Source organism: Podarcis tiliguerta (assembly GCF_965153285.1).
Source record: "Podarcis tiliguerta genome assembly, chromosome: 10".
NCBI lineage: Eukaryota > Metazoa > Chordata > Lepidosauria > Squamata > Lacertidae > Podarcis > Podarcis tiliguerta.
The window spans coordinates 41,617,624-41,644,932 of record NC_139543.1 but is presented as its reverse complement, the minus strand read 5'-3'; the positions used below and the strand labels follow the sequence as shown (position 1 = coordinate 41,644,932).

The following is a 27,309-nucleotide window of genomic DNA, read 5'->3' as shown; positions in this document are numbered from 1 at the left end:
TGTATATTTTGGTAGGGAACAAGGATCTGCTGATAGACAGTGAGCTGGTGCTTCGGAGAAACTTCCTCTTGTCTTTCCATGGGACTTCAAACAAGTCATATCTCTTAAATAACCTATTTGACGCAAAGCTGAATAGCTCTTAGGTCATGTCTGCAACACAAGTTAAATCACCTATTTGAGACAAAGTTGGTGTGCTACATTTGATTCAGTCAGGTGCAGTCCATTTGAAGCTAATTACCTCTTATAATCCAAGAGTGTATGATTATAGAATCCCCTGCTATAGTAGCCCAATGTAGACATTCTGCTCAGGTGTAAACCTACAAGTGAAGATGGGGGCAAGTGTCCACCTGTACTCACAGAGGCTCCCCATGTGATTTAGAACTCTACACAACTGAGATCTAAATTGGGTGGAGGACCTCCATGAGTACAGGAGCCTCCTCAGATCTCTGCCCTCCCTGAGCTGGAACCTAGAAGACACTCATTCCTGCTCACGTGTAGGTTTTACAGCCTAGTTTTTGCTCAAGGTTTGTATTGTTTAGTGTCTCCTTGGCCCAATACTGGGTACAGGCTCTCACAGCCAGTTCCGACAGAGGTGTTTCCTGGTTGTGGAAGATCTATGGAGCACAGAAACTCCTGTGCTGATGCTGCACCAAGTGTCCAGGCGGGCACAGTTGGGTCAGATCAACTCCTCAAAACACATCCACCCAGGTCTCAGTAGATCAAATTATGGGTGAGTGTGGTCTTATTATGTAGTGATCCAGCATTAAACAGCATCACACAAAGGCCAGTGGGCACAGCAGGTTCTTAATTGTTCAACAAGGCAGAGATGCCTTCATCTTCCATGGTAACTTATCGCTTCCCCAGTCTCTATCTTAATCTATCCATGATCATTGAAATTAGGGTGGCATTATCTCTCTGTCCTTGCCATAGTCATGCAGCCTACCTCCATGCATCAGTACACACCTTTCAGTGGGCATTTTGGCTGTTGAGACAGCCACTACCTCTTCTGCTTCATAAGGAGGTTGTTAGTGGTATTGGAAAAACTAGTTATGTGGCAAGTGACTCAGCCTTGTGGTCGGTGGAGGTAGACGTAGAGGTTTGGTTCTAATTCCAAATCCTTGTCTTGGCTCATTAATTCCCAAGAACCACCAGAACGTACCAGACTGCCCTCTGTAACAGCCACAAGAGCCACCCACAGAGTATCTATCGTGCCACATTTTGGTTCCATCAAGACAAGAAGGGATCTCAGGGGACAGAGAGTCGTAGAAGCAAAGTGTCTCCTCTGATTGTCATACCCCTACAGGTGTCTTCTGCAATCTCACACCAAAATAAGAGAACTCAATATTCAAAAGGCTGAATACTACGCATCTAGTGTACCAGAGGTTAAGAGCACTGGACGTAGAAAGCAGGGACTTGCACATGAATAAGTATTATCATCCAAGCAAAGTCCCAAATGATATTCCAGCTAAAATCTCAAGGCTGTATGGAGCAGTAGGAAGACTGGCATGAAGACCTCTCCAAACTTTGCCCTGAGAGTAATCCGTTTCAGTTCTCCTTTTCTGAACGAGTGGGCTTTGGAGGAGGAGGACTTGTGTTGCTCATCATCAATGACATCACAGACACTACCCAATAGTCATCTTCCAAGCAACTCTCCTAATCGCGATGCAATTTTGCAGCAACCCCACATTATGAGCTGTTAGAGAAAGCATAGTATTTAATTTTATTAACAGAATTTTATACTGCTTAACTGTAAATAAAATACTGAAGTAGTTTACCAAGAATATAAAATATACATTTAAAATGTCAATAAAAACAAAATAAAATAAAAGCATAATGAAATAAAACAACAGTTAAAATTATGTTCTATAAGCTACAATTGTGGATAAAAATGCATGTTAGCTTTACATGTTCTTTAAACAGAAGCACTCCATGGGATGGGGAACATCTGTACAGCTGCTTCACTAGTCTATGACATTGTCTTGCAACAAACTAGAGCGGAGCAGCTGCGGTCAATTTTTCTTGCAATAACTCCTGGCAAAGGTTTCGTTCACACTAGCTAGTGGTTCATACCAGTTCATACCAGATAGCATCCTGGGATAGGCAGATCATCAGCTGGTTTGAACTGGTCTAATAAATATGTTCTCCATTAAATATCTGCAGCAATACCATCATAGTGTTTACACATGTTGGTCCCAAACATTCTCAAAAGTGCTGACTTGAGCTTTTTGAGGAAATCTTCTGCCCCCACACTTGACAACTACTCCACTAACTGGAGGGTCTTGTGAGGACATCTGACAGCAACTTTCTATATTTTAGCACTCTGGCTGTGGCCAGCTGTGGGAGGATAGAGGATGGCTTCTTGGCCACACGGTGGTTTAAGGGCTTGTTGTTTCGAATGTGGTCTTCTAGACAAGAGAGAAAAGGAATTAAAGTTTACCAATGTACATAAGCAGCCTCTTTAAAAAGTTGTCTCTATAATTATCTATGTACACTCGTGGGACAGGCATTGAGGAAACATCTCCTCATGAACACGTTAGCATAACCACAAGGTCCCTGTACATCCTGTTTTGTTTTTCCTCTGGCTTATTTGACTAAAAATGATTCACATTGCTACAATCTGAGAGGCAAATCGATATAGCTGTTCTGCTGCTTATTTTGTAGTTATCCAGTTCTTCATAGACTCATAGAACTATATAGTCTTTGAAGGGACCCCGAGGGTCATCTAGCCCAACCCCCTGCAATGCAGGAATCTCAACTATCCATGAAAACATCCTTGTTGCCTATTCCTTTTGAACATGTTATACCCCTCAATTCCTACATTCCCATCATGGGTCTCATCCCACCAGGTTCTGGTAATGCCTACCAGGTCATATTTGCCATCCTGTATTAAAAGCTCCAATTCATGTTGCTTGTTTCCCATACTCTGTGCATGTGTTATACAAGTTATACAGTGCCTTTGTCTGGCCCAGTCCCCTATCTTTTGTTATTTGCATGAAATAGGGACATGGAACCTGTGGCTCTCTAGAGGCTGTTGAATTTATCATCCCTGATGACTGACCACGCTGACTGGGACCAGCAGTGGATGGAGTAGTGGTGGCATGGAGACACTTGTCTGACCTCCCAGCAGATGAGTCGCTGCTGCTTACCAGGAGGAGGGTGAGGATCAAGGTGGTTTGGTGCAAGAGCACCAGCAGAGCCACTGCAATACTCCTATTAGCTCGTATGCACTGCGCCACCCCCCTGACACTTGCCCTTCCCTTTAAGCAGCAGTCCTTCACCTGCCAGAAAGTACCTCTACCCCACTCCGCTGTCCACTACTGGATGTCATGAGACCCATGGAGACATTGCGGAAAGGGTAGTCAGATGAGGATGAGGAATGGGAAGAACACAGGGAATTGGAGGAGGTCGACCCAAGGGAAGATCCTAGCAAGTTGAGGGATGAGCACTTAGGAGATTGGCCCAGGGGTGGTCCTAGTAAATTGGGAGGTGGTGATCTGGATTCAGGGGGTCTAGTGGCCTAGCAGAAGAACAGCCTGCCTCTATGGTACTGGACACCCTATGCACCTCATCCCTCAAGGAAGACACCCAGGAATACGTCTGACAGGGAGCCAGCTATGTCACCTCCACTTTTGTCTCCAAAGAAGGAAGGGAACAGAGCTGGTTCAAGCAAACCTTGCATGTCCTGTCTGTGTGAATAGCTGTGCACACCCCACTCTCAGAGGGAGCATGTCAAGTGTTGGATCAATAGCTTAGTTGCGCCTAGTCATGTATCATAGTACTCTGTCATGCCTTACCTGTGTGTAACCTGTATACCCATGGTGGGATGTTGTACTGAATTTATCAATAGAACTTTCAAAAACTCCAGACGTGACAACAGTTCAAATTCCGAGTTCAAGGGCGAGAGACAGGACACTGGCTGGGACCAATGGGATTTGGATCCAAACAACATTTGGAAGGTAAAAGATTTCCTAGCCTTGGTATAAAAGAATTACAAGTGTGTGACAATTAAGTATTTAAGGCAAGGCCCTCCTACAAAGTAAAGATGTTCTGAAGCCTAATTTCCCAAAAAGAGATTTGCCTATGAAACCATTACATTTGACCATATGCTGAGATCATGGGAAATGTCTTGTGACACTTGGTCATATGATATGAACATCCTCTTGCTCTGAGGATCTTTGGACACCCAGCAGTCAGTGGAAACAGTACAGGACAAACAGAAATGTATGGATTTTGCCAATAGGACTGATAAAGGTAGGGCACTGGTTTTGATAAATTTTCTCTTTGCAGGTGGAATGATGGAAAGCTTCCTTTCAATTGGGGAATATTCACAATGTCTGGATAATTATAAGTTCAGATAAATAGGAGTGGTGATGATGGCATGAAGTTCTATGGATGTGAAGGTCAAACTGAAATGATGAGATCAGATTCATTAGGCAATACAGATCAGGAAGGTTGAGTTGAGAGTTTGTGTTTACCATGTTCAGTGGAGGCAGGACCAATGGAGAACTTAACCCAAGAAGAGCCCAGATAGATCATCCCAAAGGCCCATCTGGTCCAGCATCCTATTCTCACAATGGCCAACCAGATCCTTGAGAAGCCTGCATGCAGGACATGAATGCAGCAGCACTCTCCCCACCCCCCAATGTGTCCCAGCAACTGTCATTGACATTGCAGAAGGTGCATATCTTATCTGCCATGAACTTTTCTTATTCCTTCTTAAAGAAATCCAAGTTGGCTGCCTTTGCTACTTGCTGTACTAGCAAATTCCAGTTCAACTACTGTATGTGCTCTGTGAAGAAGTGATTCCTAACCAGTCACTTCTGTGCAGCAATGATCTCTCTATCCATTCTAGGCAGTAGGAGAGCAGATGTGGGGTTTTGTGTCTGTAGGAGTGCCTGCAATACGTTCCTGGGTGTTGTTGTTGTTTACAAGTTGGTGATTTGCGTGTGTGTGTTTTTGCACTGCCAGTTCCCAGCACAGTAGAACCCAGAGCTTTAAGCGCGTGCCAATTCCACTCACGCCGTTGTGCCAAGATCCCATAGTAGGGCTGTTCAGCTTTGCAGCTCTGGTGTTGACTCAGTGCAATTCAGAGTGGAAAATGAAATCCTGAGATGAGAAGAATTAGCAAGGGACAAACGGAGGCACCCGAGAAATTGCAAGTGGCCTTATAAGTTGCAACAAGAGGCTGTTTTAGAGGATAGAGATCCTTTGACTCAGCGCTGTGGGCCATGCAAGTCCATCTTATTCCCTTGGCTGTCGTGTCCTCCTCCTGCTGCTGCTGCTGCTGCTGCTGCTGCCACCACCGCACATTGCTGCTGGTAACTCCACTTTCAGAGATGGAGGCGGCTGAGCAAGGATTAGGAGAACAAGAGTGGCCTTTTACTCCTAGCTTTGCCCTTGGGGACAGGGGGTGTTCTGTGGTTTCTCTGCTGTGCAGTACTTAGCAGTTCCCCTCAAGTCCAATGCCTTCCTGAGAGACAACGTGGCAACTGTTCACATGGCAGCAGCAATCTGTCAGGGTTAGAAAGGGTATGCCAAGAGCGAAGCGGGATAGCTCTCTGCCACATCTTGGATGCAGCGATACTCTTCATCTGTAGCAGCTTTCCTCCTCCCCACTCTTCAGCAGTCTGACTCAGCAAGCACTTCAGTTAAAGCCAGTCAGCTATAACCTCCCCCCCCTGCCAACTACATTTTTACAATTCTGTTGTAAAGTGAGCCCCTTGCAGACTACCTTTTCGCTGGAGACTCTGACAGGATGCATTTTATACACCCTTGCTGAAGAAAAACAGAATCTTAAGTACTGAATTGGACCAAGGAGCTCTTTTTGTTCCCCATAATACTGTTGTGAGGTTTGGACAGGAGGCGGTCAGCCTGCATGATGCCAGAATCCCTTGTGATCCTGGAATCCTAAGTCCAGCAAGAGCTAAAATCTAATGTAGGATTCCATTGTTGAATTAGCCAAGGATTCTCATTACTATTTATGTGAGTACTGTACAGTCCTTAGTATGACAAGCGAAGTTTCTCCGTGTCAGAGGGCAAATGGATGGGCCCTTCTTCCTCACCTTGCTGGTAGTGAGAAAGACAAAAGCCACTTGTGTGAGAGAGAGCTGGAAGGAGGCTGCTGGCAGAAACCAGAGATTGATTTCTGCTTGAATCCAAGGCTGTGACTATGGGAGAAGCAAGAGCCCCTTGGAGCGTTAATGCTGTGATCTGCATCGTAGGCTCAGGTTATACATATGTGTAAATAAACCATATATCATAAAGACACTACAGTCTCTGCTTTCCCTCTGCCCAAGGAAACCGAGCCCTGAACCCCCTAGATTTCCACACTGCTTGGAGATTGGGGTGGCAAACAAGACTTAATGCAACTCTCACCTAACAGCTGCCATCCCATCTGGCTTCCTGAACTGTTTCTATGCCAGCTGGTTGTTATAAGAACCGTAACTTTTAAGACCTGGAGGCTGAGCTTGCTTTTTCCCCATCCTGTTTTCTTTGGGGATCTTTATAAAGCTGCTCCAGGAGGCACTTCAGCTAAAGAGTGCTTTAAAGACACAACCAACTAATTAAATACACCCAGGTTTAGGCCTCAAAGCTGTACTGCTGTAAGATTTTCCTTCAAGTGACTATTACAAGATTGTGTAGAGGAGCTATCTCAGGCCTTAATCATGAGTCTTTCCTGACCCCCCGCCCCCAGTTTTGATGCAACATTTTCCCAGGTGGGACTCTTCAGACACCCTTTTATTGCACTTTCATGATTATATGTGCTCATGATGCTAATGGGGAGCTCACACATGAGCTATCACTACTGTTTGTGCCTGCAAAAGTTTGGTCACGTTGCTTTATTCCCAGTCTGTGCATATCCTGTAACCTCCTGTTGGAATCCCATATTTATTATGCCACAAATGTTCTTTTTATTTTTGTTCCACTTTTGTTGCACTATAACCCCTCCAGACAGCAATAATGTGGCAGCGTAGGGAAAGCATTGCAGAACAAACTAAAATAGAATAAACCCACCACTAACGTGGCATTGCAATGTCAAGAGCCAACTACCTGGCAGCCTGTCCAAAGCTAGCAGATCCCAGCAGCCCTTAATCTCATTGTTTGCAAAACAAGGCAGAGCTTGAATTACCAAAGAACAAAACTGAAAAGATGGAGCTGGTAAAGTAGGAAAGACAATGGGTAGACCCAGGCTATACCTTTAAAGCATATTCAATGCACATGTAAAGCACATGACTTCCCCCAAATAACTCTACAGTTCCCATATATCTCTGGTGAAAGCCAGAGGTATAGTGTGGGTCTGCCCAATGTGAGCATTTATGGGAGGATCGAGGAAGTATTGAACTCGGCTGACATGGTCTGGCACATTTCTGTTGTGTGACTGTTGGTTGCTGCTGATTATCCCCCAACTCCCCAGGACAAGAGTATGCGCAGAACTACAGCAGGAATTAGGCTGTGGCTAGAGGCTGTTGGAACAGAGTCAGAGTTCCTCTTTGAAGATCTTATCCTCTGGCTTAGAGTTTTCTTTCTGAAATAAAGCAGAACAAAAGGAACCACGTCAACATCATGATTTTTAGTGGAAAGATGAACTGGGAGTGGAGACACTTGAGATCCTGAAAGAGCACTTGGTGTCTCTCGCTGTGCATAGAACCATAGAATTGTAGAGTTACCCTGAGAGCCATCTAGTCCAAGCCCCTGCAATGCAGGAATCATTTGCCCAACATGGGGCTCCAACCCACAAGCCCGAGATCAAGAGTGTCATCCTCTACCAACTGAGCCACATTAATATGGGGGCTAATCTCTTATACCATTTTAGTTTTCCTACCATCACTCAAACAAGACCTCTGAAGGCAGGAAATCTCTGTTGCATATACCATATATATTCTGCTGTAATTGTATAAAATTTTATTGTATCGCTGTATTTACCTGTTATCTGCTGGTTACTGTAGGAAATCTGGAGTGCATATGCCTATAATATTATACATATAATGAATATTTCATGTGATTTTTTTCATTTTTTAGCAGAACAAGGAGGTAGGGGACTCGCTTCGCATCAAGATTAAAGAGCAAGACAGGAATTAGGAGGGGGAAAATATGTGCAGATAAACTTGGCACCGAGATATTCTGAAGATCCATTCCCTAGTGGATCTCTTCTGTCTCCACAACAGCAGCAGGCCCCATAATTCCTAAGGTTTCCTCTTTCAAGGAAATGAGGCAGAGTTGCTTTTGCCAGTTCCCAAACTTTCCCCCATCATCTGGAGTCCCTGCGCCCTGACTCTTGCATGTATATTCCACCACAATTCCCCAGTTTTCCATGAGTCCAAAACCTCCTTACCCAAATCCTGGAAAAACAAAAATAAAACAACGGAACTAAACATTTCCATTGCAGGGGGGGGGGGGGAGAGGAGAGAAATCAAGCTGTGTAGCCAGAGGAGAAAACGTACAAACTGAATGTAATTGTTCACATTTGTTCCATTTGCATAATTTATTCCAATCCTATAATTTCAGATTTAAGAAATTATTTTTAGCACAGATCTCTAAATCTTTTGAGACTGCACAACTTTTCAGAAGGAGAAATTATTCTACTTCCATGATAGACTGAGCTACACAGAAATGGTTTCTACATGGACACTTTTTCTTAGGGAAGCGATAGAGAAGATTTCACAAGCACTCAAGAGGATGTGTATTGTGACTCTGAACTGGCTCAGGGGAAGCTATGGATGGTTATGCTTGATGCAATAGCACTGCTATGACCCACTAATAATTCAGAACTATGTTGACAGATGGGGATGCACACAGTACCTGCTATGTCAGAAATGATCTGCATTATTTAGGATGAGTTAAATGCATCTTTGCATTTAGACTTCATGATTTTAAAAACAGGCACTGGGAGGGCTGACAGTTATCAGAATCTCACCTGGTAGGGATGAGTGGGTATAACCCTTTCCTCCCCAGGAGTAGCCCTCATGAAAATAGCCCCTTAGAAGCTATTATTTACATTGGAAGGAAATCCTCCATAGGCACCAATAAGAGACCTTAGCATTCCAGGAAAGTGTTAAACACCTCCATTACCACCACTGGCTGTATTGATAATCATTCATCTTCTCTGCCCCCATTGGCTGATATTTGCTTTTTTTTTTTTTTAAAGGTGTAATATCTAGTTTGGTCCTCTGTTTATGATTTAGGTGCAAAAGCATTGCTCTGAAACACTACCAGCTATGTCAGGTATAAAACTAGACATCAGATTGAAGTGGAAAAGTGGGAACAACATTTCCAGGGGGTGGGGTTGATAATTGAGCAGAAAGCTGTGATTGGTCAGCCCACTTGTCATCCTGTGCACTCACCAATTCCTTTCTCTGTAAGAAACCATTGCAAAAACGCCTTACAGTCTCCAGGGAGACTTCATCCACGGACAGCACCTCCTGCTCCTCATCTGGTGTGTGGAATGCAGCCAGTGCAGGAAGCTGAGACTTCTTCAGGCGGAAATAAGACATAACCCTGTCATTGCCCTTTGCACGGACGTCCACGGAGATAAAAAGAATCTTCAAGGAGGCAATAGGAAAGGCGTAGAGATATTTTAGAATGCTCACACAGGCAAATGAATGTTATCACACATATTATGAGAGCTCAGAGGAGCCCCAGTAACCTAGATATTTGCAAACTGTTGGCCTACGGGCCAGATCTCGCCCCCAAACCATGTTTTGTGGCCCATCAGACACACAGCAGTAACATCATGGAGCTGGGCTAGACATGGGGATTGAAACCTCACCAGTCAACCCAGTGGCAGGAAGTGGAGGAAATCACATCCTCTCTGCTTTTCAGATCTGAAGAGCAGAGAGGGCAGGTAACACTGAGGGTTCTGGTCTGGCCAGAGGGGTTTAGACCTTTCTGTGAAGCACCACAGTGAAGGGAATACCACTGTGTGCATCTGTAGTCAGAATCAGCTTTGGGTACTATGCACCTTGACTTGAGGAACAGTATGTGTGTATGTGTGTGTTGATGTTTTGCCTTGAGCAGCAAAGTGGGCCAGCCTTGCAGTCTCTTCTAACTGAAAATAGCAAACCTGAATTAGCAGAGGGGACAGAGGAATGGGAGGCAAGGGCAATTGACAAGGGGGGGTCTGAGCAATTAAAAGTGGGGAATGACCATCCTTTTAATGCGGCATTTCTTATGATTTGTGCTCATAATAGTATCATCTGCAAAAACAAAAAGTCTAGAGTGGCCCTATATCACTTCCCATCCCAAAGTCATGCATTTCCATCTACCTTTACTCACATAGAAAAGAAAAATGCTTCTGTGTCACCCTATTCTGTTCTTCATTTAAATCTCCATCAGGAATTTTCCCCACCTCTACCTGGAGAAGCCAGAGACTGAATCTGAGACCCTGTGCATGCAAAGCATTTGCTCGATCTCTGAGCTTCCCCACATTTGTATTTTGCATGCAAATAATAATAATAGATGGGAAAGCATGGTTTGGGGGAGGGTATGGGATGGGGAGAGTGACTCAGAGCTGTGTGTTCCCCATGTTGGATTCTAGCTAGACTATGCGGACCAGACAGTTATGAAGCTCTGTCTTTAATATGGGTTCCGCATAATAGCGCCATGGACTTTAGGCAAAGATTGTTGGACCTGCTCCTGCCCAAACACCAGCCTTTGATCCTGCGTGTCTCAGAAGTCTTTTCACCTATTAAAACAACATTTGTGTAGAAGATGTTTGGAACTGAAAACCTGGGGGAAAGAATTCACATGAGATCACCTACAGGTTTCTGAAGCCCCTGGTGTTTAGGTCAGTAATTTAAACAGAAGCAACAAAGAAACCTCTACGACATTATAAGCTCTGAAATTCTGACTCAGTGTCCTCAGCGCAGTTCACCTGGCAAGTCCGAGGGAGGGTTGTGCTGCCATTTGAAGAAAGCTCTTCAGGCATATGGAATATTCAGAGACATCAGGAGGTGGCCAATGGAACAGGAGCAGCAGTGCCATTGGCCACTCCAAGTTCTTTTCCAGAGTTGAACTGTGACTCAGATATATAATAAAAATGGAAGCTGGCCATCAGCGAAGGAAATGGATCCCAAAAGTCTTTTGAAATGCATAGCATTTCTACTTTGGCAAGTGACTACTAGTATTAAACCAAAAGTTCCCCAATGAGTTTTCATGTATTCTACAAAGTTATTTTCTAATCTCATATCTCCATGACTGTTCTCCTGGGCTACATCCACACCCGACATTAAAAGCACTCTTATACCACTTGGCTTCCTCCAAAGCACCCTGGGAACTGCAATTTGTTAAGGTTACTGAGAATTGTAAAGAAACAGGTTCCTATTCCCTCCACAGAGCTGCATTTCTCAGCGTTCCCTGGGAAGAGGGATTGATTGTTAAACCACTCTGGGAATTGTAATTCTGTGTGGGGAATAGGGGTTTCCTAACAACTCTCGGCACACTTAAGAAATTACAATCCCCAGGATGCTTTGGGAGAAGCCAGGACTGTTAAAGTGGTATAATAGTGCTTTAAAGGTATAGATGTGGCCCTGATCTCCTGTTGCCACTGTCCATTCCCTTGCTGCCGCCTCTGGGCGCAGTTGGCATGATTTCCTGAGCAGGGGGGTGGGGAGAACAAAGTGTGAGGAATTTAGTTCCTTCTCCTTTTCATTGCTCACCTGCTGCTACTGGGGAGTGAGTCTTGGCAAGTGCTTGTTGATGCCAGCAGCTGGTGTCAACCCCAGCGGCGTAGCTAGCCGCTCGGGTGCCTAGTGCGGGGGCGTGTCCTGTAGCCGGGAGCAGGGCAAGCTGCTCATGTGGCCGGACAAGCCTCTCCGATGCTTGGAGCCTCTCTGCCGCTTCCCCCTCAGCTGTAGGACGGCTGAGGGAGAAGCAGTAGGCACAGGTAAGTCCCATGCTGCCATTTCAGGCAGCATGGAACCTGCAGGTGCCTAAGCCACCACGTCACTCCTAAAAAGTTTTGTGAGCCCAATTTTTAATTTTTAAACTCATTTTGTCACCCACCCGGTGATGACACCCGGTGTGGACTGCACCCCTCGCACCCCCTTCTTCCGCCGCTGGTCAACCCCACTTTAGACCATAGTGTGCCCAATCATAAATTACTGCTTCTGTCTGGAAGGATCAAAAAAACAACAACAACCCTTGCACCCCAAGTTGCATCAAACTTACCTTCCCTTGGAAGAGAACTGCTGCTTCACGATACTTGTCCATCATCTCCACATGCTTTGGGGATGACTTGTCAGTGAACAAGAGAAGGTGGGTCTGAATGGTACTATTAAAGAGACCTACTGCAGTCTGTCAATATATCAGAGATGGAGAAATATGTTGATTAGGGAATGTGAGATCTGAGGCACTCTTGGAGCACCAAGCCCTAAAACCTAGAACACTGAAAACGTAAGGCTAGCCCTCAGAATCATGACAATGCTCCCTCGAGTTTGTATCCAAATGAAAGAGGATAATGCAATGGATTAAAAGCAGAGAGGCAAAGAGCAGAGGTGATTTACATTTCAGGATGAAGTAGAGCTGGACCGAGGTGGTGCAGTTGAATCTGCACAAAGTTCAGGCAAGGCCAGCTAAGATGGTTAGTAAGCTAGGTGTTACTTGATTTGTCAGAACATTGATCAGTTTTGCTCTGATTAATCTATTTATCAACCCTCAACTGTTTTCCTCTTTGTGTCTGCACATTGTATTTGTTAAACTGGCAAAAAAACAAAAACCCACAAATTAGAAGAATTCACAGGTGTGCTCTTTTTAGAACTGCTGGATTCAGACATAGGCCAATAGATGCTTGAATTCAAGCAAAAGAAGAAGCATCTCAACACCCTTCTTCGAACAACAAACAAGTGGATAAGTCAGTACAGGACTGTGCTATTGGCTGCAGCCCCCCCCCCCCAGCCCTCAATGGCTGCTTACTGAGCTTGACATCCGCAAAAGGGAAGCATAGGCAATTGGGAAGCATTTGTTATACATAAACAATTTCTAAGGTCAAGCCACATTAACCAACATCCTCCTTTCCTATTTTTGATTCTCCTATTTATATTTTGTTTGTATGTTACTATAATTTTTCAAAACAGTAATAAAACTTCTCTCTCTCTCTCTCTGTGTGTGTGTGTGTGTGTGTGTGTGTTTAAGAGTTGCTTGTAAGAGAATATGTTTCAGGTGAGGATTTGGAAACTCAAGATTTTCTCAAAAACACAAATCCAGGACCCAAATTGATGGTGGAATTAAATATTTAGTTCCTAAGGGGTGCGTGTGCCTTTTGTTATATTTGTGTTGTTGTTTAACCTGTAAGAATAAAAGCAATTAAACATCATTATTTTTTAAGGAAGTCAATATTTTTTAAAAAAAAGACAAAAGCTTGATATTTTAAATCAAGGTCCTCTCCAGATGGAGGATGATGATGGTGATGGTTGCTGTGTATTCTGCAACAGGATATTGACCTTGACACAACAACAGTGGTGGATTTATCCTGATTTTGATTGTTTTGACTTGGACATTATTGCTGTCCAAGTGGATATATCGCAAGAAAAGCCATACAAAAATACACCGGAACATTTGTGGTATTAAAAATTATGAGATTTTGGCAGGAAATTAAGGGGTGTGGAAGTGAAGCAGGGTTACCACCCTAAAACCTTTGCAAGCACAAACAGTATTGAAGGTAAGGCTTCATGTGACAGTTATTAGCATCATGGGCACAGAACAAGAATATATCGAGGGCGGGGGCTTGTCTGTTTGCTTGTTCGTTTGCATTTGACAAAGTTGATTCTCTACAGTTCACATTTGAGATTGCAGATCCCAGTTGCCCTTTTAATGTTCATCAGTGTTATGTCTTTGTGTTTGCCCTAAAGGTTGCTGGCTACCCTGTCCAACACAGCTTTTAAGATCTTCAGCTCAGTCCATTACCTCTTTAACTGGAAGGATGCCCAACTGAGTTCAATGGGACTTACTCCCAGCATGTGAGAATGCAGCCTTCACTGCTCCATTTCCATGTATTTTCTTTACCACTCTGCATGTACACTTTTTAATCACCATGGAATTCTATCTTTCCTATTTTAAAAAAACTTATGTGAGTCTTTATTCTAAACATGATATATACCACCATTTGGCTTAAGCTGCTTCTCTGAGTCAGACTGCAAACCTTAAGAAGCGAAGGATGGAAAATCCTGTGGAAGTGTTACCACTGCAATGGCAACCAAGAACACACACACACACACACAAGTATACCTTTCTGATGCTATCATTCCCATTTAGAAAAACATAGCAGAAGCCTGGAAAACATTTCAGCACCAATCCGAACTGTGTTTGAAAGCCACAAGTCCAAGCAGACTGGATGCTAACAACATGGAAAGTAGACCTGGAACTCTCCATATATCACTGGGAATGACTGAGCTGCACACACTAGCCCTCTGTGAAGAGCCTCAAGTCACCTGGCACTGCCAATGGGCTCCTCGCATAGTTTCCCGTCGGAGGATAATTTGTCATCTGACTTTTTCCTTCCCCTTGCACTTTCCCCCCACCCTTCTCCCACAAGCCAAACAAGGGCCTTGGACACCCTACAGCTGACCTGCCGCCTCCCTGTGCGCTACACCCACCCACAGGGAGATTGGCAGGATGGAGGGTGGGGGTTGAGAGAGGCTCTGTGTCAATAAAAAGAAGGAGTGTGTGTGTGTGTGTGTGTGTGTGTGTGTGTGTGTGTATTCCAGAATTCACAAGAAAAGGTCAGAGAGTGCATTTCTCGAAGAGCCTTCCAGCTCAAGACCTGTGGGATTTGGAGCACTGTGGGAGGTCCAGCGTACTAGGCCCTGTGGCAAGCTCCCCGCTCGGTTTCTCAGTTCGCAGAAGACGGGAAGGTTGAAGGAGCAGCAGGTAGGAAGTGCAAGGAAAGCTTAGGGAGAGAGACATCAGAACATAAGGAAAGCCTTCTGGGTCAAGCCAATGGCCCACCCAGTCCAGCATCCTCTTCTCACATTGGACAACCAGATGCCTGTAGGAAACCTGCAAGCAGGATCCAAGCACAAGAGCCCTCTTCCCTCCTGTGGTTTCCAGCAACTGGTATTCCAAACCACTGCTGCCTCTAACTATGGAGGCAGAGCATAGCAAACATGGCTAGTAGCCATCGATAGCCATGGATTTGTCCATTCTTCTTTTAAAGCCACCCAAGCTGGTGGCCATCTCTGCCACTATTCAATTAACTCATTCGCGGGTCAAGAAACGGGCAGTAATTTCATGGGTTTGTTCTCTCCAAAGTGAACTCGGTATTCAAATATCCAGCATGATATAGAGATGTCCTTTCTTACCATAGGGTTGTACTCAGTTACCCAGCGGAGTTCATTGATCCGAACAAAGCGAGTCAGCTTGGTGGCGTCAATTCCGCTGCTGTCTTTGATTTCCAGGTCTTGCCGCTTGTTATCCACCTGAAGCGAAGCAAATAGCCTCACCGTTGTCACTCTGCCCCAGACACTGTCCCTTAAAAGACTTGCAAAATCAATGTCATGTGTCTTGGGAGGCAGGAAAGCCAATAGGGTCTCTGGGCCCAGTAAATTATTTGTATGACGCACCCAATCCTGCCCAGGATGGGGTCCTTAGCCAGATTATGGAAGTTCTAAGACCTCAGCCCCCCCCCCTAAAAAACAGTTAATCTCCATGCAACCCAGCTGTGAGGCAGCAATACATTATATTTCCACTCCCACAGACACACAGTATGCATTCCTGTGTATGGTTCACTTTTGGCGTAGGATTTTCATGAGGACTATCCTACTGATTTATCCCAGAGCCTCGAATAAACTTTTTACAGTGGTACCTCGGGTTAAGTACTTAATTCGTTCCGGAGATCCGTATTTAACCTGAAACTGTTCTTAACCTGAAGCACCACTTTAGTTAATGGGGGCCTCCTGCTGCTGCCACGCCGCCGGAGCACAAATTCTGTTCTCATCCTGAAGCAAAGTTCTTAACCTGAAGCACTATTTCTGGGTTAGCAGAGTCTGTAATCTGAAGCGTATGTAACCTGAAGCATATGTAACCTGAGGTACCACTGTAATTTGCTCTTTTGCCATAAGCTGAAGGGTATGATAGAAATATTTTAAAAATAAAATCAGATGTGGCTGTTATCAGTTGCATTAAATTGCCCTAGACATTAGAGATATGGGAATTAGCAAGCAAACATTTGTGGGACCTCTGGAAAAAGGATCTTAAACCAACCTAAATCTCTTTCCTTTTTGAAAATATTTGCCTGCTCACTTCATTACTTCTAAACCTAATAAACACTGGCACAGGCATGTATGGATTTCCTGGAAACATTGTGCAAGCAAGAATCCTCTCCAATAAATAGAGGAATTTTTCCAGCAGATCAAGAAAAGAAAATATTCAGGCTCCACAAATACTGTTTTTTTGGAAAAGATTCTTTGACATCTTCCTGGATCTATCTTCCTGATGGACCTCTTAATAGGTCGGCAGGCAGGAAACGAAAATTCAACAAGAAATCCCAGAGGAATAATAAGGTGTTCAATTAATGTATTGACCCAGCAAGGCAAAGCTGAATCCTTGTGATTATTTTTTAAAAGAATATTATGGACGAGATATATGGAACTTAGGAAATGGCACATAGAAATCCTATACTGTCATACGCCATAAATGGAGTTGTCATTTCCAGAAACAGATCTACCAACATAGTCCTCATTTGCTTTTCCCTGGAGCTAGTTCTTGACTCTGGTGCATTACTAGCCCTCTTCAGGCCACAGCTGAGAGGACTGAGGAGTGAGTCTTCTCTCACAAGCTTGGAAGGAAAACAAGAGCAGCTCCATGGAAAGTAAAGAGTGTTAGACTGGCACTAAACTAAAGTGAGCCAGAGTACATAAACCTTTGGGATGTTTCCAAGGACCACCAGAGTCAGTGGAAAGCTTCTTCATTGGGGGTTGGAATAGACTGCAGACTACTGCAAGAACATTGATCAAGTCTAATGCTTTACATTTCCCCCCTGTTCTAGAAAAAAATCATGATGTGTGTGTGCGCGTGTGTTTTCTATTGACATGCCTACAAACATATATACACCCACAGACACTGGGTGGTGTGACCCATCCAATCCCACTGGATTGGGCCAGGGCTCAAGAGTCATGTTATTTTTATTGCAAAAATGATGGTATCTCAAGCTGAAGTTCTTGGAAGACATGCAATGCGCATTAAGGTCGGGGGGGTTAAAACAGGCTTTAACACAGCTACATGCACAGAAACAGTTATTTATGAAGGGAACCAGGAATGTGTGTCTGTGGTTGTTGTTTTTTTAATGGCACAGTGTTTCTGAGCAAGTGCAGAGTCCCTTTGAAAGTAGAAGCTGTTGGGATGTTTTTACAAAGTCAATGGAAAGATGAATTTGTCACTCACAGAACTATAGGGACTGTCAAAATGGCATCAAATGCAAATTCACCCCACGCCAAAGAGAACCCTGGAAAGAACAGGGGAGGAAATGCAAATGGGTTGCACAGGCAGAAAAAGTAAACCTATTGAAATAACTCCAATGCAGGGCAGATTTTACCTACGTTTCCTGGGAAATTAAGTCTGTTCTTCCATTAAGGGGATGAAATGTGACAGAAGTTTGACAATCCCTGTTTTACTCTTATTACAATGAATGAGGCTTGTCTCACTGAAAGCAATAGGCCTTTGAATCAGGGCCAGAGCCATAAACTGCTTCTTTGAGTTTGATTGGAGTACAGTAGCCATGTCTACCCAGAATTAGGTCCTTCTGCACTGAATGACATTTACTCCCAGGCAAGCGAGGAGGGATTGCAACTTAAGGCCACAGTGTTATCCACGCTTTTCTGGGAATAAGTCCCATTGAACACAGCTGGACTTGCTTGATTCTTTTTCTTATGCATTTTTTCACAATTCTACAGATATTTTGTTCTGGACTCCTGCCTCAGTTCCCCGCACCTCTTTTCACTTCTTCCAAATTTATTCAAGGGAAGGCAGGCTGAGAGGGAACTATATAAATTCTTCAACTTTTTTGCAAGACGATTGGCAAAGCTGTATATCTACCCTGTCAACCTAGTTTAATTTTAGCTGCATCTATTTGTTTATCTCATGTTAAGGACAAACATGAATCTAGAAGGGTGTATTTAGGTTGTCGGCCTTCCACAATCAAATGATGATGTTTATTTCCCTCACAGTACAGATCTTTGAAGAGTCTTTGGAAGAGGAACGTTATGACCAATGGAAACAGGCCAGTGAAATCTGGTTTCCATTTGTAACACCTGTTGAAATTACATACAAAGTTAATGGTGAGTCATCCTAACAAACTTGCCACATTTCATTGTACTTCATAAATTTGGGAGTGAAGGTGAGAGTATTCCATTCCAAATAGGTTACCAGCCCCCTCTAACTTGCACAACATTTTAAAATCCCAGATGAAGCCATAACCAAGTTACTTTGCCCAGCTGTGAGGAATAAGGCCACCATTATACAGTGGTACCTCGGGTTAAGAACTTAATTCGTTCTGGAGGTCTGTTCTTAACCTGAAACTGTTCTTAACCTGAGGTACCACTTTAGCTAATGGGGCCTCCCGCTGCTGCCGTGCGATTTCTATTCTTATCCTGAAGCAAAGTTCTTCACCCAAGGTACTACTTCCGGGTTAGTGGAGTCTGTAACCTGAAGCGTCTGTAACCTGAAGCGTCTGTAACCCAAGGTACCACTGTAATTGGGATAAAGGGCTTTTTAGAGACTTGCTGCTGTTTAGAGAGACTTGCCTCCCTAATAAAGAAAAAGATTGGAGTGACCCATAGTCAACTTCCAGTACTAAATTGGAAGCTACAACTAACCCATCGCTCTACCCCTACATCTAGATATGGCAAGCATCTATGCCTGCAGCAACCAAGTTCTCTTCATGACTGGAAGCGCTAACCTGCTCTGCCCCAGGATTCGGACCCCACCCCACACAGCACACACAGCCCAGCAAGCCGCCTCCTTCCCTGAAGGCTTCTGGGCTGACAAAAGACCACAACAAACCAGGATGCTACCTAGCCAAGGAAGCTGCTCCCAATATGCCTACGCAAAGTAAGCTGAAGGATTTCCTGTGCACTGCTATGAACTGCAATGTCAGGTTACCAACGGGGGCTGTGTTTGTACACCCCCTCCATTCCTTCTCCCGCTTCTGCCAGTAAGTAAATAAGAGCATTGTTAGCTTTGCCACCTCTCCCACAGAGAGGGGAGTGGCGGGGGATACCTTCCTGACCACAGCTCATTTACTAGTGTGATTTGAATTTTGCTGTCTAGCCCTTTTGGAAGTCCCTACTGGTAAAGGCTGAAGAGAGTTGGAAATCAGCAGCAAAGCTCTGCCAGGCTGGCCTAGTGGCAGGAAGGGCAAGTAGCAGAGGGAGGATGAAGAGAGCATAGGCAGCCAGGTGAGAGAGAGAGAGAGAGAGAGAGAGAGAGAGAGAGAGCGCCTAGAAGGTAACACTAGTTGATCTGTCCCTGCCTTGGGCATTTGTTCAGGGGGGAAATGGACTTGCCATGAAGGGCCAACATAAAGCAAAAGTAAGAGTGTGCTAACTGATGGGAATCAAGCAGTAACACTTGCAATATTTTACCAGAACTGGGCGGCAGCAGCAATAGACAGAAAGGCAAGCTATTCTTCATTCGTGGATTCCTCCTTAAGTAACTGCTTAGACTCATGGACTCCCAAGGGTCATCTAGTCCCAACCTCCTGAAATGCAGGAATCTCAGCTGAAGCATCCATGACGGATGGCCATCCAACCTCTGCTTAAAAACCTTCAAAGAAGGAGAGTCTGCAACCTCCCAAGGGAGACCATCCCGCTGTCGAACAGCTTACTATCAGAAAGGTTTTCCACACATCTATTCGGAATCTCCTTCCTTGTAACTTGAATCCATTGGTTCGAGTCCTACCCTCCAGAGCAGGAGCAAACAAGTTTGTTGGTAAGGTAGATAACTTAAGGCCTGCCTGCCTGTTTCCTAAGTTTCATTAGTTCAAGCCAGATGCAGGATGTGCTCAGAATGGCTTTGTCTGCTCCGATTAATCAACCTTAAGTTTCTACCAGCAGTCTTAACCTTACTATTCCTTTCTGTAGTATGTTTACCAAACTTCAACAGCAGCAGCCTTCTTGAGTAATGCTACTTCAGCTTGCAGGAAGGAGAACACTTGTTTGAATGAAACACCAACAGCATCAGAACCTAAGAAGAACCTTCTGGATCAGGCCAGTGGCCCATCTAGTCCCTCAGCTTGCTCTCACAGTGGCTGCATTGTTAAGTTGCCTGTGGGAAACCAGCAAACAGGATTCGAGCGCAAGAGTACTCTTCCGTCCTGTGCCACCCCAGCAACTAGTATTCAGAAGCATTGCTGACTCCAGTCACGGCTTGTAGCCTTCGACAGCCGTCTCCTCCATGAGTTTGTCTAATCCTCATTAAAAGAAGCCATCCTATTGGGAGCGAGTTCCATAGTTTAACCATCAACAGAAAGCTACCATATCAGAGAAAGGGATGCTGCTCTACACAAACATGTCCATTTTCTATGTGCAGGGTTTAAAAAAAGATATTCAGACAAAATTTTATTTCACTTCACCACCACCCATAGACTTAATGGCTTACTCCAGGAAGTCCTGTACATTTTAATTAGTCTGATCCAGCTGATTCCCCTAATGGACATCATGCCCAGGAGTCACTTCCTGCTGCTCTTTTATTTGTCCTGCAGGTTCAAGTTAAACATACGTGTGAAAGCGGTAGGACAGCAACACACCATAGACTGTAGCCTGCCCCATGAGAGATGGAAGGGAGTGAGCACACCAGCTAATCATGGGTAGGCAAACTAAGGCCCGGGGGCCAAATCCGGCCCACTCACCTTCTAAATCCAGCCCATGGATGGTCCGGGAATCAGCATGTTCTTACATGAGTAGAATGTGTGCTTTTATTTAAAATGCATCTCTGGGTTATTTGTGGGGCATAGGAATTCATTCATCCCCCCCCCAAAAAAAAATATAGTCTGGCCCCCCACAAGGTTTGAGGGACAGTGGGCCAGCCCCGTGCTGAAAAAGTTTGCTGATCCCTAAGCTAACTTATTCCCTTTGAGGGTCTTCATCACTATGGCTACCTCTCATGCATAGCCCCAACCTGGTGTCAGTCAGGGGGTTCTCAGAAGACAAATCAGACACACCACTGGCCAAGGGTCTGGAGGAGCAGGAAGGGTCCTTTGAAATGAACAGTGGGCTGAAGAACCATTGGAACTGTCAGAGGAGGAGCCACCACCATCTAGTCCTTAAGAACACTTGGGGTTCTCAAGGGCCAGGGCTTAGGGGGTTGAATGGCAGCAACATAGCCTGTATCTACAGATCCAGATCCTCCATGTGGCTTGTAAGGGGTCTCCTTCTAAGTAAGCAATGTCTGGAATACCTTCACTATTAGCAGCTGTGCTTAGGATGTGGTCTAGGAGGTCAGCATGTATAAGGTTTCCCTTTGGGGCTTTCCAGATGCTGGAAACAACACAGGACTCTGGCTCTTTGCTATTTCCTTTGCGGTGTTGTATCTCGCCTGAACTCCCTGTGATATTGATCTTGGACTGTTGCCTTGCCTTTGGATCATGTTTTGGTTCCGAGACTGATTTTCTGGGGTTTGTTTGGACTGCTCTGCATCTGCAGCCCTGCCTTTGTTAGTGAGTGTTTTTTGCTAGTAGACTTATACCTGATGAGATTGGCACCCTGGCCCCAGAGGGCATCCATAGGAGCACAACTTAAAAATAAATAAATCCTGGATGCTTTTAATCTAAAACAGCCATTTAATCTATTATTTATTTACTTATGGTTTTGCATGGCAATAATTGAAACAGTTATTGCAATGATATTTTCGGGGTGGGGGAGAACTCTAGTAGTTGACTGAAGGAGCAATTAGGATAGGAAATCAGGGGGAAATGTATCCATCAAAAAACCTAGCCTAGACTGATTGGCTGTGTCCAGACAGGGGTGTTATCTTGCACAACAAGTTGCTTAGATCTGATTTTTCCATGTAAGGGTGTCCATAGACAAGCTGTTTACATTTTCTGCCTGATTCCTAAACCAATGACCCGTATCTACACTATGCGGCTCCACTGATCCCTTGATCCAAAGAAATCAAACTCCGCTTAAGTTCTGCACCCCTGGACCTTCTCACTGCACAGGGAAGTCAGATGCGTGTGACCGTTCAATCTTAGAACAGCAAGGCAGTGGTCAAGTGTTATGTTAGAGGTTCTAGTAATTGCCACAGGGCAGCTGACATGAATTTGTTTTTAATGAGACAGTCATACGTGTCTTGCCAAAGTCTACAAGTCTATGGTTACTGGGCATATGTTAATCAGGATTGCAAGCCTTTGATCTTCATTTTAGCAAAGTTGTAGCTGAACTAAAGTCCTTCCAAAATATTCCATTGGCCTTTAAAAGCAAGAGAGGAGAGGGTTGTTCTCTTCATGCTTTGTATGTAGAGCGTACAGATTTCATGGGCCAACATTCCTACCTAGCGCATTCCAGGTCTTTTTTGTTGCTCTTGGAAAGACTTAGCCTCTCCTTCTGAGTATAATATTGATTTCTACCAAGAGACTGTCGGAGGAAGAGAACCCAGTTAACACACCAAGTTACAGCAGCACCTGAATCAGCGAAGGCTTCTTCACCTGCCTCCACCCTCCACCTGCCCGCCTTCTTACTTATAAGCAGGGGGTTAGAATTGCTTATCAGCTTCCTCCTCCTTGCCTCAGTGTTGCTTGTTGTAGAACTCAGTAAAGAGGTTAAAGACTGGAATCAGTTGGCTTGGCCTGTCCTTGGTTATGGCGCCACCTGCTGTTGGCCTCCCTGCCTTCTACCCTACCAGTTCCAATGGGCATCAGCCACCACTGACCTGTTTGCTGGAAGCAGCAGAACTACAAGCAAAAGAACAAAAACCTACCATACGGAAGAGGGAGATGGTGTTTGTTGTGACATTATAATGGGAAAGAACATTCGAGGAGGTGCAGAGCCCAAACGGTACATCTTGCATATCTTGTACCATTTTAAGGAATTCTGAAAGTTCTGGTCGCTCTGGATCCTGAAAAGGAGAGGGGAAGAAAGAGAATGGAAAAAAAAATGGGGGAGGCACAACTTATTGTTCTCCTTCCTATGATGATGGCATCAATATAAGATGGGAAGTCTTGCCCATTAGTCTGTGTGGCAACAGAGCTCACTCTTTGGACATGCAAATGGAAGTACTTAACTGGCCAGCTGAAGCCATTACCTTAGCAAAGGAACTTCTTTGGCTGGTTCAACAGGTTTCTTCTTATAGATTCTAAGCTAATAAATATAGGATCACAAGTTGGAGGGGACCCATGAGTAGTCATCCAGACCACCCTATAAAACTATCAAAGTCATTTCAGTCTATAGTGTAGCTGTACCCTTAAAGAGGTAGAATGAGAGGAAAAGAGAAAGGTGGAGGATATGGGGGTGTGTGGAGAAAAATAGAGCAGGAAAATGTACTAAATAAAGACTAAGAAAGCAGCTCTGTAGGCAGAAATCTCTGCCTCTGATTTTCTTCAGGGCTTTGGCTTTCCACTGCAATTTAAGTGAAGGATGATGACATCTAGCGGCTGCTTGTAGTTGTGCAGGTTAATAATAATAATAATAATAATAATAATAATAATAATAATAAGTTTATTATATATACCCCACCCATCTGGCTGGCTTTCCCCAGTCACTCTGGGCGGCTCCCAACGGAACACTAAAAAGAGAATAAAACCTCAAACATTAAAAACTTTCCTAAACAGGTTTCTCTAGCGGCCCTTATTCTGCATGAGTCAGTATTCCATGACAAGGATTACTGGACATCCCTCAATAAATGAATATTCTGGATGACCTTCCAGACTGGTCACCTGTTGTATTTAAAAGAGAATGAGCAATACATTCCTGCTACCATGGCTGCAATTATAAACCAGATGCAACGAAAGTCATGAGGCTCCTTAAATAGTGCAGAGTGCTTGACTTTCCTTTGTGCTCTGTTGAACCTTAGGCCCTGAGACTGTAGACGACAGCACTTCCTCACTGGGAGATACCACCTGTTTTTCTGTCCTTTGGAGCCAATACAGCAATCTCTATCTACTTATTGAGAGTCTAAGACTGTTTCATGGGTACTTAAAGAGTAGGCATTAAAACACATTAAATATCTGTCTCTGTCACCATCAAAAAAGGATGTCAAGGTGTTGGTGAACCGCACATAGCTGTTTTTTTTCCTGACTCATTCCATCCCAGCCCTCCTTGCATCTTTAGACAGACTCTCAGTATAATATGAGGTAGCGCTCAGAGACTGGGAATGCACAACTTATCAAATATTTTAAGATAATTTTGCTCTGCATCCTTTCTACATCTCAAATAACAGTGACAGTTGGCCCTTTAAAACATCTATTTCCTGAAACTGTCTTCAATCAAGTTAAAATTCACAGAGATCGAAACTGAGATTGAAACAAAGTTTACAGCTAATGTGGTTCAGTTGGGGAAAAGGAGTTGGGTTGAAAATAACAGGGGTAGAAGAGAGAGACCTCATATTAAACAAAGGCCTCTTCATCATTTTATTATTATTGTTGAGCAGCTGGTTCTAGAGTGGAAGCAGAAGTGTGGACTGAAAACACATCAGTAAGTTCAAACTGAGGAAGAAAGCGCTTTTGAGTATTCAGTGATTAATCAACTGGGCTTTAGCTGGACGAACCAAATTCCAAGCCTTTGAAAACTTGGCTTCACATTTGTACAGTGTGTTTACAGAGATATAGTGATATTTTTAACAATAGCAGTGCAATGTTCGGTTGAAGTACAGCACAATGTTTAGTAAGTCCATTGAACTATTGCTAGGATTGTTGTTTGTCCTACTTTACAGAGAACAGTCCTTCTTTTGAAGGAGCCTTCTGTTTGTACACATTTTATTTGAGTCTTGGCGGTGGTTTGTTGTGCGGGGACTCTTCTGGCAGAGAAGCAGCACCGGCATCAGTGCTGATTTCCGGTGCAATCGCGCCAATTTCCAGTGAGATCATGCAATGCTTGGAGAGCAAGCTCTCACTGGAAATTGGCACAATCCCACCAGAAATCAGTGGCAGAAGCAGCAGAACAAGTGGTGCAGGGCAACAGCGGCAGCACTTCTTGTTGTGACAAAACAGGAAACGCCGCCCGTTTGGCAGTGACATTCCTCCCATTAGCACCGGACAACTGCCATTTTTAATTTCCCACAATGCTCCAGTGTCACTATATCAGGTGTTCTATAGTGTGTGTGGGGGGGGGGGGGGGATATAGTAGTAGTAGCTTGTAGCTACCAGGTGAGGAGGAGCCATGACAAACATTGATCCTTACTGGGTCATTTGGGCCCTGGAAGCTGCCAGAGGATGTCAAGTACTGATGCTGGCCATAAATGTGAGAAATGACCTTTAGAAAACACACCGAAAACTGAGGAGGGAGAAAACTATGTACTCAAGATAATTTTGGGATCAATATGCTTTTGGGTGCAGGTGGCACTGTGGTCTAAACCACAGAGCCTAGGGCTTGCGGATTGGAAGGTCACGGTTCAAATCCCCGCAACAGGGGTGAGCTCCCGTTGTTTGGTCCCAGCTCCTGCCCACCCAGCAGTTCAAAAGCACGTCAAGTGCAAGTAGATAGATAGGTACTGATCTGGTGGGAAGGAAAACAGCGTTTCCGTGCGCTGCTCTGGTTTGCCAGAAGCAGCTTAGTCATGCTGGCCATATGACCCATAGGCTGCCTGCGGACAAACGCCGGCTCCCTCAGCCTATAGAGCAAGATGAGCATGCAACTCCAGAGTTGTCCATGACTGGACCTAACTGTCAAGGGTACCTTTACCTTTATGCTTTTGGAACTTGGGCTGTGTGCTCACACAACAGTCATAGTCTCCTTCCTGAACCAGACAGCATTAAGGTGTTATATTGTCCTCCTATGACATCGTCACTGCTCACAAAAGTCCAACTACTTTTGCTGACAAAATTTTAACAACCATAGATGGGAGCAACTATTTTTTACACGGTTCTCCACATAATACAGGGTTGTAAGGAGGTTGTGCTATAGTGCCCAGCATGAAAGTTTAAGTCTACAGCTACAGAGTCATCTCAACAAACCTGGAAGAATCCAACGACAACCACCTCAGCTGCACTGACAAATGCGGCCACGGCTGCAACATCCTCCAACTGTACTGGTTTTCTCGCATCTTCAGGGGTACCTAAGAAGTGGAGGAAGGTATAGCCAGCCTCTTTTTGTAGCCACATGGATGCACACACACTGTACCCGACCCTCCTTGAAAGCTTTTATCAGATTTCACAGACAGAAGTGATGAGCCTTCATGGCTGCCTTCAGAACACTTCCCACATTCTCAGTTGGGAGCAGCAGTACCTCAGCTAGAATGGCTGCTTCGATCTGGATGAGCCCTCCTACTCTATGTGCCAATCCCCCCAGCCTCACCACTTCTTTGGAATTCAAGCCATTCCTCCCTTACCTTTGGGTGCTGGCTCCTTCTCAGCACATCCCAACAAGAAGACACAACTGAGAAGGGAGGTAAGGAACCACTGCTGCAAGAGAGAGGTTTTCATTGCCTTGCCTCGTTTCTCTCCTTGCCACGAGCCCTGCTTCGAGCCAGATATCAGAAAGGGGACTTGCCATCTGTCCCCGAATCTGATGTGGCAACACTTAAAGCTGTGGGAGTGAAACACCTGGGTATGTTCAGAGCTGTTATTTCCCAAGATAAGAGAGTTCAGGGGCAGGAGGCTCCCGGAGGTTTCCTTTTGCAAGTGTTCTGTTCCTCATTTTGTTAGCAATAGGACTCCCTTTTTCATAGTGGTCTAGGCACAGCGAAGATAACAAAGACCTTATTTATTATAACCAGTGCCTTGTCTCCCACTTATTCTGCAACCAGGGCACTCCAGGGTTGTCACTGCTTGCCCCCAAACCATTTTTAATTGAGCTTCACTCAGTTAAAGGTATCCCAGTAGTTTAATTTAATGTATTTACTTGATTAAATCTGCATGAATATTGTATAGGAATGAAACAATAGTGCTGAGGGAAAAGCCATTATTTATGTGCTCTTCAATACTGCTTGCCTAATCTCAGGAGAGGTATGCATCCCCTCCATGTGAGGGAGGAGGAATGCCTCTTCTGAGATGACACAGATAGATGACAGGTCCCCTCCCTTCTTAGAACAGTATCTCATAAACACCATGCCCTCTGGACAAGGATTAGGTCATATCTATGTTCCATGCTGCACCTTGTGGAGTGTAAGCACTCAATAAATATGCTTCAGTAAAAGGGAGGGAGAAACCCTAAGTCAAACAATACCGACCCA

The 27,309-nt window shown here is 44.5% G+C and overlaps 1 protein-coding gene and 1 long non-coding RNA gene across 6 annotated transcripts; one reads left to right on the top strand and one right to left on the bottom strand.

The window, feature by feature from the left end:
- The first annotated feature begins 429 nt into the window (after window positions 1-429).
- On the top strand, window positions 430-8,372 carry LOC310658376. Of its 2 annotated transcripts, XR_014502289.1 has the most exons (3): window positions 430-524; window positions 3,848-3,956; window positions 8,020-8,372. It is a non-coding gene; the product is annotated as an uncharacterized lncRNA (long non-coding RNA). The 2 variants fall into 2 exon arrangements; XR_014502290.1 differs by lacking the exon at window positions 430-524 and having other exon boundaries at window positions 3,818-3,956.
- On the bottom strand, window positions 6,888-26,790 carry ERP27 (endoplasmic reticulum protein 27). 4 transcript variants are annotated; one of them, XM_083400187.1, is made up of 7 exons: window positions 26,467-26,790; window positions 26,093-26,193; window positions 22,903-23,040; window positions 15,294-15,410; window positions 12,166-12,291; window positions 9,342-9,539; window positions 6,888-7,525 (listed from the first exon to the last, which is right to left on the bottom strand). In XM_083400187.1, the coding sequence occupies exons 1-7, from the start codon at window positions 26,558-26,560 to the stop codon at window positions 7,478-7,480; spliced, it is 822 nt and encodes a 273-aa protein (XP_083256313.1). In that variant the 5' UTR covers window positions 26,561-26,790; the 3' UTR covers window positions 6,888-7,477. The 4 variants fall into 4 exon arrangements, with proteins under 4 accessions (XP_083256313.1, XP_083256312.1, XP_083256314.1 ...); XM_083400186.1 differs by lacking the exon at window positions 6,888-7,525 and having other exon boundaries at window positions 9,159-9,539; XM_083400188.1 differs by lacking the exons at window positions 6,888-7,525; window positions 22,903-23,040 and having other exon boundaries at window positions 9,159-9,539.
- Window positions 26,791-27,309: the final 519 nt, after the last annotated feature.

Coding starts and splice junctions, on each gene's coding strand:
- ERP27 (XM_083400186.1), bottom strand. CDS start 26,560: ATGAAAACCTCTCTCTTGCAGCAGTGGTTCCTTACCTCCCTTCTCAGT. Junction 23,041..26,092: donor TTGTCGTTGGATTCTTCCAG/GTTTGTTGAGAT, acceptor TCTCCTTTTCAG/GATCCAGAGCGACCAGAACT. Junction 9,540..12,165: donor CAGTTCTCTTCCAAGGGAAG/GTAAGTTTGATG, acceptor GCCTCCTTGAAG/ATTCTTTTTATCTCCGTGGA.